Below are 13,419 nucleotides of genomic sequence, written 5' to 3' on the forward strand. Positions count from 1 at the left end.
TGGCTCTGCCATGTCCCTCAGTGACATCCAGGAAATACATTCTAGGAAGTACAAATCTGGCACCAGAGTTTAGGACTTTTTTTAATTTGTCCTAAAGTCATCGAAGCAAAAATCATGATAAAACATTCTGCTTTCCTTTACAATTGCCCAACGCAGAAAAAAAAAAAAAAAAACCTATTTGTAGGAAAAAAAAGGTTTTGTACATGGGATGAAACAATATAAATTCAAAACTTACAGATAAGGGTTAGCTCTATCGCTCATCTCTTTAAAAAGTTTATATGAATATCCAGTCAAAACCAACAAGAGTATCTCCCTTGAAACGTTATTTCTACGGCTTTCCAAGTAGACCACAGGACTGCACAATGTCTTGGAATGTCCTCAGAAGGCTCTGTCAGTGATCAGGTAACAGAGTAAAAACCCCAGAGTCCTTTCTTTCAAATGGAAGAGGAAGACAGAGGGACAGAGAAACTATTCAAACTTCGTCTTCTTTCCTTGTGGCTTGTGGTCTCCTCCTCCTCCTCTGCCTCCTCGGAAGCCACCTCGCCCTGCAAGAAGGTAAAACATTAAATGGGTGAAAAACTGCAGCCTACCTGAGGGATAGTAACACAGCGCTGGTTCTGAAACACATGTGCCATGTGGTGCCAGCATAGACACTGGGGTTGCCTCCATCTCCCTTACCTCCAAAGCCTCCTCGGCCTCTGCCACCAAATCCACCTCGGCCTCCTCTGCCTCCACCTCGGCCTCCAAAGCCTCCTCTGCCTCCACCTCGACCCCCGAAGCCACCTTCACCCTTAGGCTTGGCCCAGTCCAAGGTAACTTTGTTTCCATCAATTTCACCATCTTCCATGGCCTCCTTGGCAGCTTTGGCATCTTCTTCACTGTTGAAGTCTACAAAACCAAACCTAAAAACACCAAATAAACAACCCATTGTAAAGCTGGCACACAATGACCAAGAACCAGGTTAACCTCCCAGGGATAATGATCCCACGGAAGCAGACTAGGCTAAAAAGTCACAAGCCTTTATCAGATTATTCCCCCAAAAGAATCTGAGAAATTACATGATGCCAGCCATTTTCAGTCGATTTACATCCAAAAACTGGCTTTGTATCCCTATTTCACCTCCCTCATTCTCTTTGCATTCCACTTCTTTCTTCCCCCATTCCTTTTACATCCCATTTCCCCTTCCCCCATTCTCTGCCCTTTAAAAGAATAAACCTGAGGCTGGTTATGGTCGCAATTTCTCCATCAGAAAAGTTGTGCCCACCCAATCCTTGCTTTTCTATACGTGTATGTCTTTGTGTGTTTTGTTATTGTGTCTATTTCTAATCCGCAGCCTTCCCCACTCAGAAAAACATGTTCATGCTGAGTGGGCATCAGTACTTACTGAGGAAAACCAAAAGTGATAGAGCTGCTCCCTATGGAAACTTATAACTGGCTGTAGAGCCAACGTGAATTCTGTTTTGAGGGTGGTTTTTGCTATAGGGCACGTGTGCTCTCCAGAAAGACAGAGAAAGCAAGAGATCACCCCTTGGGGGGACGGCCATGCCGCAATCCCTTCTCCATTCAAAAGACCTTGGGCACGCATCCACAAATGCCTGGCCTGAGTTTAAATCAAGTCTGAGATTAGAACCGCAGTTGACTACATGGGAGTCCAGCAAGAGCCATTAGGACATCTGTTGGTCCTGCGCCAACTTGAATTCTTTAATAGAAATGTCTCACAAAATAGCCAATATACCCCTGTAAAGACAGAGATAAAAAGTATTGCTACTTCTGTGAATTGTCTCTTCTTCTCGTGCGAATCCATTAACTGCCACCAGTGGACAGAAAGGAGCTCAATGAGAAGGCATGTTAAGTGTTAAGGTCTCTGTCACATAGTAGAGAGGCATCGCGGGCAGAAGCGGAAGTTAACTATATTTCCTGCACCTTACCCTTTGGAGGATCCTGTTTCCCGGTCAGTGACTATCCTTGCACGAACAGAGCCGTCAAAAGACTCCTTTAATGTCTCTTCGGTGGTATCCTCAGACAGACCTTTGACAAACAGAGTTTTGGAGGGCTCTGCTGGGAGAAAAGTCATACCTTAAGTCACAATTCAAGACACTGAATCGGCACAATGTCTAGTGTAATTGCTGACCAACTGCTGACTTGTATTAGTGGGAAAAGCAGTTAAAAACAGTCAACCAGTGCCCCAGTAAAGAGCTTATATCGATAACATACTGAGTTTAACTTTTCCCATTATTATAGTTGAGACTTTGTGCTAAAACTATGGGAAACAGGAACTGCAATACAAGTTGAACACCTCTGACAGTACAGGCCAAAAAACCACAGGCAAATATGTAGCTGAGTTGACATAGCTGGATCAGAACTTGACTATCTAGAGGAATTTTCTTGAGATTTCATCAATTATTTCTCAGATAATCAGTCATCATATCCAGTTATTGTTCACTCAGTAGCAACAAAGCAAGGCCATTTACAATGTCATTTAATAAATGCTGAGACATCCTCCATACACAACATGCCATCAACAGTAACTTACGACTTCTTGCATTAGGTGATCCCCTGGGTCCTTGCAGCTCCAACCTGATTGCTCTGCCTTCAATTTCCCTTTTATTACAGGAATTTAAAGCTTCTTTAGCGTCTTCAAATGAAGCAAATTCTATAAACGCATACCTGAGGATGGAAAGTCAATACTTAAAAATTGAGTCTAACTTCCCAAGCACCCAGCTCCTACGCTATATGATCCCATTAAAGCCTCTTCCTCAATTAGGTAAATGCGCTTTACTTTACAGGCTATTAACAGCTTGTTTACAGGAAAGCATTTTTCCCACAAGGTATGTGTGCTCACTGTACAGAGAGGGAAAGGAAGAAAGCACACCCCCAGGGGCAATAGTCATGCCATAATCCTCCACATTTCTCCTTTTCAACTGTGAGTACACATGCACCAACACATGTACATACAGCCAAGTTTTTCAAGCTGTTAGGTCTGACACCAACTGTAGTTGGCCATGGGGGACCTAGCTGCCTTAACTACCATGATACTCCTGCTCATACAATGTTACTAAAAAAGATATTCTTCTAGCACTTAATGGCAAAATAGAAGTCAAATTATTTACCCTTTAGATTTGCCATTTTGGCTCTGAGGCACTTTGATAAAAGTTGCCTTCTCAAATACTTCCTGAAGCGTTTCTTCAGTTGCATTGTAGGAGAGGTTGCTCAAAACCAGAGTTTTTGATTCACCTGAAAAGAGATGCCATATCCATAAAATTCTGAAACAGCAGTTCCTATCTTCAATCGCAGCAACATTATCTTGTTACTAAAAGGACTTTTGTGCCTGGGGCTGAACTTGAAATCCCTCATCTGGGCTTGAACATACTTAATACCGCTACATACCAATCGGTTTCTTTCTATTCTTTTCTTTTTTGAGAGTTTTTTTCCCTTTGCTATAGGGCGCATGTGCTCACCAAAAAAGACAAGAGGCAGAGAGACAGAAAGTGAGAAATCACCCCCCAGGGGAAATGACCACGCTGCAATCCCTTCTCCTCCATTCTCCTCCCGGGATCTTGGGCATGCACGCACATGCGCCCGGTGTGAGATTAAGCCACCAGGTCCAGGACTTGGAACCACAGTCAATGCATGGTGCATGGGAATCCAGTGACATAGCCATTATTCCAACTGCTGGCACCTATTCTTACTGTTCTTCAGTGCACCCTGAGCACTGGTCTATGTTGTCTTAGAACAACATTAATTCTAGAATAGAACACATGACTAATTAGAAAAGACAGTCATTCCCTGCTATCTGTGGGGGAATCAGTACCAGGACCCCTAATAGATACTGGAAAATCTGTAAGTACTCTAGACCCTTATGAAATGGTGTTAGTGGTACTGGCCCTGAACTGCAGCGATTAAGCTCTACGTAGGTGACCATATCCCACATGGCTGACCATGGTATAAATCTTGGCCATGGTGGCTTGAAAAAAACCTTGAGTCTAGGTGTTCCCCAAATCCTAACAGGATGGAGAAACATATGAAAAAAAGACTGCAGCATATTTGCACTCCATTTGAGGGTGTGCTTTCTCCAGAGCATGAATTCTAGCAAAAAGACTTAACTATGCACATCCTCTTGTACACTTTGAATTGTATCTTCGGAACTCCTAATACCTAGTGTACTATGAAGGATATAGAAGTTATGCTCTTCAGAGAATCATGACTTGCATAGACATAACGACAGTACATACTAAAAAACAACCAAAATATTTCCCACAGATATATACAAGGCCAGCCTTATCCACAATGAAAGATAGACCTGCTCACTTGCTCACTATGTTCTAATACAAAGTGGCTTCAGAGCTCTTGTTCGAGACTGGAAATAACTGTTATAAATAGAGGTACAACTTACTTCGATCTTTGTTTATACTTAATTACTCTGGATAAATTATAAAATACAGCTATGAGCTGGATAACCTACCAATGAAAAACCAGACACTGAAACAGGTTGTAAGTTTATGTTTAAGTGTACTCTTCATATCTGAAGGATAAAACTGCTTAATGGTGCATTTCTCTGGCCACATCCTTATGAAGTGATATATGGCTGTTCTTATAATCAGCCTGTAAATTCTTACCACTCCAAGTGCTATTCTTTCCACCTCTATAGTCTTGATTTTGACCTTTCTCTCCAGTGTAGTATAGAGAAATAGACCGCCCATCAATCTCTGTTCCCTGCTTTTCTTCAAAGGTTTTCTCTGCATCAGCTTCTGTCTTAAATTCAATGTAGGCAATCCTGCAACAGTGAAGAAATAAAACTTTTTTGAAATCATATTAAGATTTGACCTAAGCAATATAATCCTTGCTTTAGAGCTGATCATAATGCCAGGTTTTAGGCTAACTGAAACACTCATGTTTCTTCCACTTTCCAATTAAATCAAGATTCCTTCCTCCCTCCTACCACAGAATGATAGATCTATCTGGCAAGTTTTTTCACAGTAAACTCACCTCAACATTACTTACAAAGCATCTATTGTAACCTTGGTATGTTTCCTACTCCTTTAGAGGTATTAGCTCAATTTACATCTTACTCGGTTTGCTATAAGGCACTTGTCAGAGTAGAGAAAGTGAGAAATCATTCCCGGGGTGGATGGCCATACTGCAATCCCTTCCCCTACATTCTCCTCTCAGGATTTTGGGCAGGTACATGGGTCCAATATGTTTTTCAAGCTACCAGGTCTGGGACCTAAACAGCCCAGTGTACCATGTGTGACCTAGCCATCTAACTCCTCATCTATATTAGTTTTATTTTAAAGAGATTTTTGGCAATAGGGCATGTGCACTCACTGGAGAGACCAAGTGAGAAATCACCCCCCAGCAGGGATGGCAATCCCTTTTCTTCCACCCTCCTCCTGGGATTTTGGGCACACACATAAGACACACATGGCCGGCTTGAGTTTTAAGCCACCAGGTCCAGGACCAAGTCGACTATAGTCAACTACATGGGAGTCTTGTGACGTAACCATTATGTCATCTGTTGGTCCCTTAGCTCTATCCTTTTAAAATCACCCCAGGAATTAAACCATTACCCCCACTGTACAAATGGAAAGTTGAGGCATAAGTTTATAGGTTTATATAGCCCCAAATCACATAGAAAATCAATTACTTCTAACTCAAAATGAGTGTGTTCATGATAATCAACATTCCAGTATACACAAAACATACCCTTTACTTTTTCCATCTTTGCTGATTATTCTGATCTCCATGGCATCTTCAAATACTTCTTTTAATTCATCTTGAGTGACTTTGTAGGGGAGATTTTTGGCCAAAAGTGTTCTTGCATCTCGATCTGGATAAGAGTATAGAGATTTGAACTTCACAAAGGCTACTATACACTACTTCTGATATCCCTGATAAGTCGTTTAAGTTCTGCCATAGGGTGCATAAGCTCACCAGAGGATGGGAGTGAGAAATCACTCCCTTCAAAATCACCCAAGTGGTGATGGTTATACGGCAATCCCCTTTCCATTCTCCTCTAGGGATTTTGGGCGTGCATGCACAAGTACCAAGCTTATTTCCAGCCACCATAAATATCATGCCACATGGTGGCTTACCTTACATACCTTTCTTATTATCTTTTCCTTTTGGTTTCTCCAGTTTAATTTCATTGCCAAAGACTTTTAAACCAGTGAGTTCCAAAGCTTTTTCTAGATCTTCAGCAGATTCAAAGTCAACATAGCCAAACTTCCTTTAAAGTGAAGGTCAAAACACAATGTAAAGAAAAAAAAAAAAAAAATAGGCCAAGAAACAGAAAAAAAGCAAAAGTCACAGAAGATGTTTTCTGAGCATCAGCAACATTAATGTCAATAGTTAAAAAAAATAAAAAACAAGATTAGCATCTATAGCATTAACAAAATAAACATCAAAGTTCTGCAAATTGTGGCTACTAGATTAAGACCTAACTACTAAAAGACATGAAATGCAAATTTATGGTTGATGTCTTCATTTTTGGCTAAGCTATTTTTAATGATAATAGCTGTTAATAACAAAGCTGCTTGAGCATGAAGAGAACCCTCTGCACAAAAGCACTGATTATGCTATTTAGGTTTAAACATTTAGGTCTTTCCGATAAAATATATTTTATTGGTTACAAAAATTCCAATGTAGGGGACTGTCATTAATCCATTAGTATCTAGTATTTGAAGATGCTTTCATATGCCTATGTAATTTACTCACCTAGATGTCCCGATTCTGACATCCACGACAGCAAGATCATTTTTAGCAAAAACATCACTGATACCAGTTTTTAATTCAGGGATAGATTTGTTATTGTTCAGGTTTCCAACAAACAGATGAAAGGATGTAGTTGGTTCTGTGGCTGTAGAAAAAGTAAACTCCTGTTAGTCCATTTTTAAATTATGGCACCAAACTAATTTCCAGCACTAAACTTCAACACAGCACATCAGCACATTGCAAATGTAGCATCAGGTTTCAGTATTAAGTCCCTATATCAATCATCATTTGTGCTATCAGACTTCATCTCCCCTCCCCCATCATGCCCAAACCCTGCAAGTTACCTTCCACCTTCTGTTTCTTGGCCTCAGGAGCTGCTTTCTGTTTGGTCATTTCCTTCTTTCGTTTTCCAGGAACTTCTTTGACAGGCTCTGTAAAATATTTCAAAAATGCCATCTATAAGTAGCCACATATGCTTAAAAACATCCTTCACACCTAGTTTAGGTTAATGTACTTCAGAATCTAATTTGATACCTTCTTCCTCCTCATCTTCCTCATCCTCATCGTCGTCATCATCGTCGTCATCCTCATCTTCCTCATCATCATCCTCATCCTCATCATCCTCTTCATCTTCATCTTCAGCCACAGTCTTGGCTTTGACAGGTGCAGCTTTTGCAGGAGCTTTCTTTCCTTTGGCTGGTGTGGTCTCCATAGCTTCTTCTTCAGATTCTGCAGGGAGAAGTTACATATTCAAAAACTCAGTAAAAAATCTACCACCACTAATCCTAGTTCCTAGTAGATCTAAAGAAAAGGAAACGTGGGGCCCAGCAGATGGTGTAATGGTTACATCATTGGACTCTCACATAGTTGAGCAACAGACCCGGCGGCTTAAAACTCACACCAGGTACATGTGTGTACGTGCCCAAGATCCCAAGAGAATAGAGAAGGATTGCAGCATGGCCACCCCCTGAAGCAGCTTACTTTCTTTCTCTCTGGTGGTAAGTGCGCACGCCCAATAGCAAAAAGAAAGGGACTATAGACTAGGATAAAGTTGTTAAGGTGGCTTGATCTCACATGGTCAACTGCACAGTTCAAGTCCCAGACCCCATGGCTTGAAAAACAGGTTGGGCACCTGTGCATGTCCCCCATAGAGGGGTGGTGTTTTCTTTCTCTCTATAGGAATGTATCAATACCCTGTTAACAATATTTTAGGATTACAAAAAAATTATAGGCCATGTCTTAAACCTCACCAGAAACATGGAGACAGGAGAAAGTGAGACATTACCCCCTGGGGGGCTGGCCAGACCAAAATCCATTCTCCTGGGATTGGGGACAAGCACATACACACAACCTGGCATGATTTTCAAGCAGCTGGGTCCAGGACTTGAACCACGGTTGGCCATGTGGAAAATAGCACTTTAACTATCACACCACCTGCTGGCCCCTGACCTTTAACAAATTCAAAAAGAAGCAAATGGAATCCTACTGTGCTTAGTTAAAATTTATTGGGAGGCGAAATCCTATTAATAAGCCCAGCCTTGGTGGTGCAGTTAGTAGCATACTGTAGTGCTAGAAGCCCCATGATTGACCCTGGGTTCAGACCTCCAAGTCAACCTTAAAAATATGGGAACATGCATACACCCAGAAAAGGAATCATGGTGTGATGCGACCTTATCAAGAGTGCCCATCTTTCTCATGAGATTAAAAACACTGTTCCACTCAATTATGAAAAATTCAACATGGATGGACAGGAAGCATTTTTTTCAGCAGGGAACCAGTAATACATCAAGTCACACATTACAACAGTCCAGAGAATCCCAGGTTGCCCACAAAAACTTACAACCACCAAGAAAACTCCTTACCATCTTCCTCATCCTCATCTTCCTCCTCATCCTCATCTTCTTCCTCCTCATCATCCTCATCTTCCTCCTCTGAGGCTGGGGCGGCAGCTGCTGCTTTCATCACTGCTGGCTCAAATTCATCCTCATCTTCATCCTCGTCTTCATCATCTTCCTCACTGTCATCTTCTTCCTCCTCATCACTGTCTTCCTTCTTGGCATTCTTGCCATTCTTTGCCCCCTTGGCTGCAGTGGCAGCTCCTTTCTTACCAGGAGTTGCTACCAATGCTTTGCCTGGTGTGGCTCCCTTCTTGCCAGGTGTTGTGACTGCTTTGGCTGGTGTAGCGGTCTTCTTGGATGGTATGGCAGCTGCCTTTTTGCCTGGGGTGACTGCTGCTTTCTTGGCAGGTGTGGCAACTGCAACCTTTTTTGTTGGAGAAACTACCACCTTCTTTGCTGGAGTTGTGGCAGCCTTTTTACCTTTTTTCTGAGGGATGATAACCTTAAGAACAAACAAAATAAAAGTATAAAACACATATCCAAAGAGCCATGGTCCCAATTGTTAGACTCTTGGTACTACCTCTGGTTCAAGGCATGCAGGGGCCAACTCCATGGTGCAGCAGTAATGCACTAAAAAGAAGCCAGATCCTATGTTGTGACCATGGTTCAAATCCCTGGCCCTGTATGCCTAAAACACACCAGGAACACACAAATGCCCAAGGCCCAACAAGCTGGAAGACTGTGATCATGGCATGACCAGATACTTCTCTTATTCTTGTGTGCAGTCTTTTATAACACTCAAAATACCTCAACAGGACCTCTAAATTACTGAAACTCATATCCCATTAAGATTTTTCTTTTTTGGTTAGAAATCCATTCATTGTGGTCTGAAGCATGAACAGACTTAGTAATGCCAAAGTATACAACAAGAGCAAGACAAAAAGAATGACTCTGGGGAGCTGTTTCCCCATACTTAGCTATCCATGTCCCTCAAGAGTTAGAATTCACTATTTGTAGCATTCCTGAGGCTATCCCAATGAGAAGAGAGTTGTGGGTTGTTCCTTCCAAATGAAATGGCCATTCCCTGCTGAGATTCCAGGACAGCCAACAGACTATAGGAAGATAGTCCTTTAGGCCTCTGCTTGAAACCAACAGCTATAGTGTAACTGCTGGTCTTCAGTCAGGACCACCCCATTAAGATTTTTCTATAGGGCGCATGCACTTGCCAGAAAGAGAAAGCGAATATCACCCCTCAGGAGGGATGGCCACTCCGCCATCCCTTCTCCTCCATTCTCCTCCCGGGATCCTGGACACACATGCACACGTGCCCAGCATGAATTTAAGCCACCAGGTCTGGGACTCAAACTGCGGTTGACTATGTGGGAGTTCAGTGACATAGTCATTAAGCCAACTGCTGGTTCCCTCAAGTTAATTCTTGCAGGGCCCAGCAGGTGGCATAGTGATTAAGGTGCTGAACTCTCAGTTTGAGTCCTGGACCTGGCAGCTTGAAAATCACACTAGGTGTATACGCATGTGCCCCCCCAAATCCCAGGAGGTGAGTGGAGAAGAGAATGTGGTGTGGCCATCCCCCTGGGGGGTTGGTTGTGATTTTACTTTCCCTCTCTTTGAGTGCATATCCCCTATGGCAAAAACGAAATTTCCCCTCATAAATATTTGTAATTTTTTTCAAGGTTCTCCTAAGTGATAACAAGAGTAGAGCATCCCTTTATAGGGTCTGGTTACACCATGACACCTTTCCTCTGGTCTGTTGAGTCTTAACATTTGTGCACATGACTGGTACCTTTCAGGTAACTTGTGCTAGGGATTCAAATTGCAGTTTTGACACATGGGCTCCAGCTTTCCTTGAGCTGTGCAATACTGCTGAAATAAGAGCAGCCCTCTCATATCTTTTTAAAACCCAGTCTTGGGGCCAGTAGGTGGCGTGGTGTTTAGGGGTGCTGGACTCCCACATGACCAACTGCCGTTCAAGTCCTGGACCTGGTGGCTTACTTTCTCACTTTCCCTCTCTCTGGCCAAATTAAAATAAACAAATAAATGTAAAAAACAAACAAACAAACAAAACCCGTCTTATCTAAAAATAGCATCAATCTTATGTGTTTTTTAAAGGGATCATTAACCAATTAAAAGATTCAAAACTTTACAGGAAAAAGGCTCAAAGTGTTAACTGTTATTAGTAAATAATTTAGGAATCTTACAGTGGGTGCTAATACAGATCTCAAAGTTAAAACTCTTTGGAATCTAGGATAAAATATCAAACACTAAAGATGAATAACACCAAATTTTAGAACAAAAGAGCATGTTAGCTTGATTAAAAACCATTATCCATATTTAAGTCCCACTTTTTGTTGATTACTAGTTTTATTGAGTAATGCATGAAAGAAAACTATTAAATTCTGGACAAACTGTAGTGGTTTGTCCTGAAAATAAACAGCAGTCAAGAATGCTAAGGAGAAAACAAGGGGAGGTGACAGCCCTCAATTCAGGGATTCATGGAGACCATCATAAAGTTCATGAAAAATGTAATTAAAGCATGAATTTATTTTGGTGAAAAAAAGAATCAAAACCATGAAGCTTCAACACAATTCAATTTCCATGAACTTTTTGGTAAGACAACTCCCCCTTCACAACAGAGATTAGTGTTACAAAGTCTGTATACAAGGAGTAAGGACCGATTCTTCTTGACTGGAAAACTGACATCTGGTAAAGTTATCCTCAGGTTCACAATTATCTCACTCAACTCTTGTCACTTAGAGAACAGATCTTATCCTCTCCTAGCATATGAGACTAAGATTACAATGCTGCAACTGGAAAATGTGATGATTTAAAATCACTCTAAATCCTGCAGGACACATGAAAAGGAGCCGTTTGGATCTTTGGTCCCTCAATCTCATATTCAAATACTTCCCCAAATGTTATCTTGGTATGTCTTTGAAGGGCCGGTGAAACATTCAACCACTACAACAGACCATACATGAAGTTTTCAGATTTTCAGACACCTGACACCACCTATTTCAACTATCAATTTTATAGTTTTAACATAATTTTGCACAAAGTTGGACATAATTACCTCTTCTCCACTGCTATCATCTTCTTCATCTTCTGACATTTCCTCATCTTCACTGTCTTCTTCTACCTCCTTTGGAGGAGGAGCCATTTTTTTGGGGTCACCTTGAGTTTTACCAGCCTAAAATGAATATAATTAAAGCATTAACACACCCATCATCATTATCATGCCACTTGTTTTCTTATTCTCCATAGTAGAGTACAAACGTCTTCTAATTAGAGTTCATTTTTCATATAGTTAAGTATAACCAAAGTAAAGATCGTTTTTTAACAGCCAAGCATAATAGAAATTGGGGGATTCCCAAATGCTCACGTTTTTCAATTTTAATAACAGAAATCCAACCTTAAGATAAAGAAACTTAAAATATCACCTTTTCTGTTGCCTTTGTTAACCATGATCGTTTTCAAAACCTACCTTTCTATAATCTTCATACTAATTTTTGTTAACTTTCAAGTGGGCAATTTCTCCTTCAAGCTCTTCTTAGCCCTTCAGTATTGTATCACACTCGACAGAATTTAAGTTGCGGGTGAAAAACTTTAAGTCCTCTTTAAAAAAAAATTAACACTACTACCTTTGGTCTTCCCATAGCTTTCCTTTCTCAGAGAACCCGCCCCTTTCAAACCCGCCAGGCCACGTGGGGCACCTGGTAGATCACCATGTGCGCGCTGCCAGGCGCAAACCGCACGCGCAAGGCCTCCTTCCGGGACCCACCACGTGTCCACCCGCGTGGCCCAGGAGGAGGTCCCGAAAGCCGTCGGCCCTCGTACTAGGGCCAATCCCGCCACTTCCCGTGCCGGGGCGCCGGGTCTTACAGCCTCCAGGGCCCACGCAGCATGGCCCAAACGGCAGGCCAGCAGCCGGGGCACGTGCGTTGAGAGGCGGGGCCCAGCTCGCGGCCCTGGCAGGAGTTCGGCCTCAACGTCTGCCCGTAGGCCCAGCGGCCGCTGCCTGTGCTCTGGGCCTAAGCCTTTCCTCCGGCGTTCACCAAACCCCTCACCTGCCGAAGCTCTTCTCACCACCAAGTGGGCAAAAGACGCGAGACCTCTCCGCTAATCGCGCGAGACTTCCCACAGCATGGCGCCCTGGAACGCGCCCGGGACTGCGCGCAGGCCCTCCTCCCCGCGACGCGCGCGCGCGTTCCTCAGAAAGCAGGCCTCGAAGTAGCCGCCCGCGCGGGCGAGGCCTCTTACCTTAGCGAGCTTCACCATGATGGCGGCTTACGATGGCAGAGTGTGTGGCGGGCGGGTGGCGCAGATGAGTCTTGAGGAACTCCAGCGATGCTGATAGCGGCCGCAAGCACTAAAGATCCCAGAGCGCATACAGTTGGCGGCCAGCTACAGCTCGAGACTGAGGCGGAAGACTGAGCCTGCCCACTAATCCTTACATGATTTTTTAAATGCAAAAGTGCATCATGACTTGCCCAACAACCCAGTAGTTGAATTGGCATTGTTCTACTTTAGATGCACACATTCCTGGTGTTTCGGCGCCCTCGGGGGCGGGACTCGCTTTGTGCAAGGCGGGCGCTGATTGGGCCGTCGGCGCGCGGGCCCGCACTGCCCCTCCTCCCGGGCACCCAGGGCGCCTGCTCAGTGAGACTCGTACTTTTTGGCGCCGCGTGTGCTGGGAGCGTGGGGGTGGTAGACGGGCGGGCTCCTCTTCCTGCTTGAGGCCGGTTACTTCATTCTCCGGCCGCCTGGGAGTTCCTGCGGGACTCCACGCGCAGCCCCGGCCAGCACTCTACGCGAGTCTCCCGGCCGCCATAGGAAGGAGCCCCGCCGTCTTTCC

General features: G+C 43.4%; 1 protein-coding gene and 4 non-coding genes across 6 annotated transcripts; all 5 read right to left on the reverse strand.

The window, feature by feature from the left end:
* Window positions 1-455: 455 nt before the first annotated feature.
* Window positions 456-12,949, reverse strand: NUCLEOLIN (nucleolin multifunctional protein). 2 transcript variants are annotated; one of them, XM_006171124.3, is made up of 14 exons: window positions 12,825-12,949; window positions 11,638-11,754; window positions 8,574-9,051; window positions 7,246-7,440; window positions 7,056-7,142; window positions 6,715-6,856; window positions 6,102-6,226; window positions 5,704-5,827; window positions 4,617-4,774; window positions 3,111-3,234; window positions 2,534-2,667; window positions 1,929-2,055; window positions 679-902; window positions 456-545 (listed from the first exon to the last, which is right to left on the reverse strand). In XM_006171124.3, exons 1-14 carry the CDS (start codon window positions 12,840-12,842, stop codon window positions 469-471), a joined length of 2,130 nt encoding a protein of 709 aa, XP_006171186.1. In that variant the 5' UTR covers window positions 12,843-12,949; the 3' UTR covers window positions 456-468. The 2 variants fall into 2 exon arrangements, with proteins under 2 accessions (XP_006171186.1, XP_027625151.1); XM_027769350.1 differs by having other exon boundaries at window positions 1,929-2,058.
* LOC114006650 (small nucleolar RNA SNORA75) lies at window positions 1,709-1,845 on the reverse strand. Its single transcript, XR_003548358.1, has one exon. It is a non-coding gene; the product is annotated as a small nucleolar RNA SNORA75 (small nucleolar RNA).
* LOC114006652 (small nucleolar RNA SNORD20) lies at window positions 2,352-2,431 on the reverse strand. Its single transcript, XR_003548360.1, has one exon. It is a non-coding gene; the product is annotated as a small nucleolar RNA SNORD20 (small nucleolar RNA).
* Window positions 6,936-7,006, reverse strand: LOC114006651 (small nucleolar RNA SNORD82). The gene has a single exon (XR_003548359.1). It is a non-coding gene; the product is annotated as a small nucleolar RNA SNORD82 (small nucleolar RNA).
* On the reverse strand, window positions 9,603-9,739 carry LOC114006646 (small nucleolar RNA SNORA2/SNORA34 family). The gene has a single exon (XR_003548355.1). It is a non-coding gene; the product is annotated as a small nucleolar RNA SNORA2/SNORA34 family (small nucleolar RNA).
* Window positions 12,950-13,419: the final 470 nt, after the last annotated feature.

This window comes from Tupaia chinensis, unplaced genomic scaffold (assembly GCF_000334495.1).
Source record: "Tupaia chinensis unplaced genomic scaffold, TupChi_1.0 Scaffold149383_1, whole genome shotgun sequence".
Taxonomy (NCBI): Eukaryota; Metazoa; Chordata; class Mammalia; order Scandentia; family Tupaiidae; genus Tupaia; species Tupaia belangeri.

What these genes read in the sequence shown, in the direction of transcription:
- NUCLEOLIN (XM_027769350.1), bottom strand. An exon ending in CAAGAAACAGAAGGTGGAAG is followed by an intron (nt 6,857 to 7,055) that starts GTAACTTGCAGG and finishes CTTTTTCTACAG; the next exon opens with CCACAGAACCAACTACATCC. An exon ending in CAAAATGGCAAATCTAAAGG is followed by an intron (nt 2,668 to 3,110) that starts GTAAATAATTTG and finishes TTCCATCCTCAG; the next exon opens with GTATGCGTTTATAGAATTTG.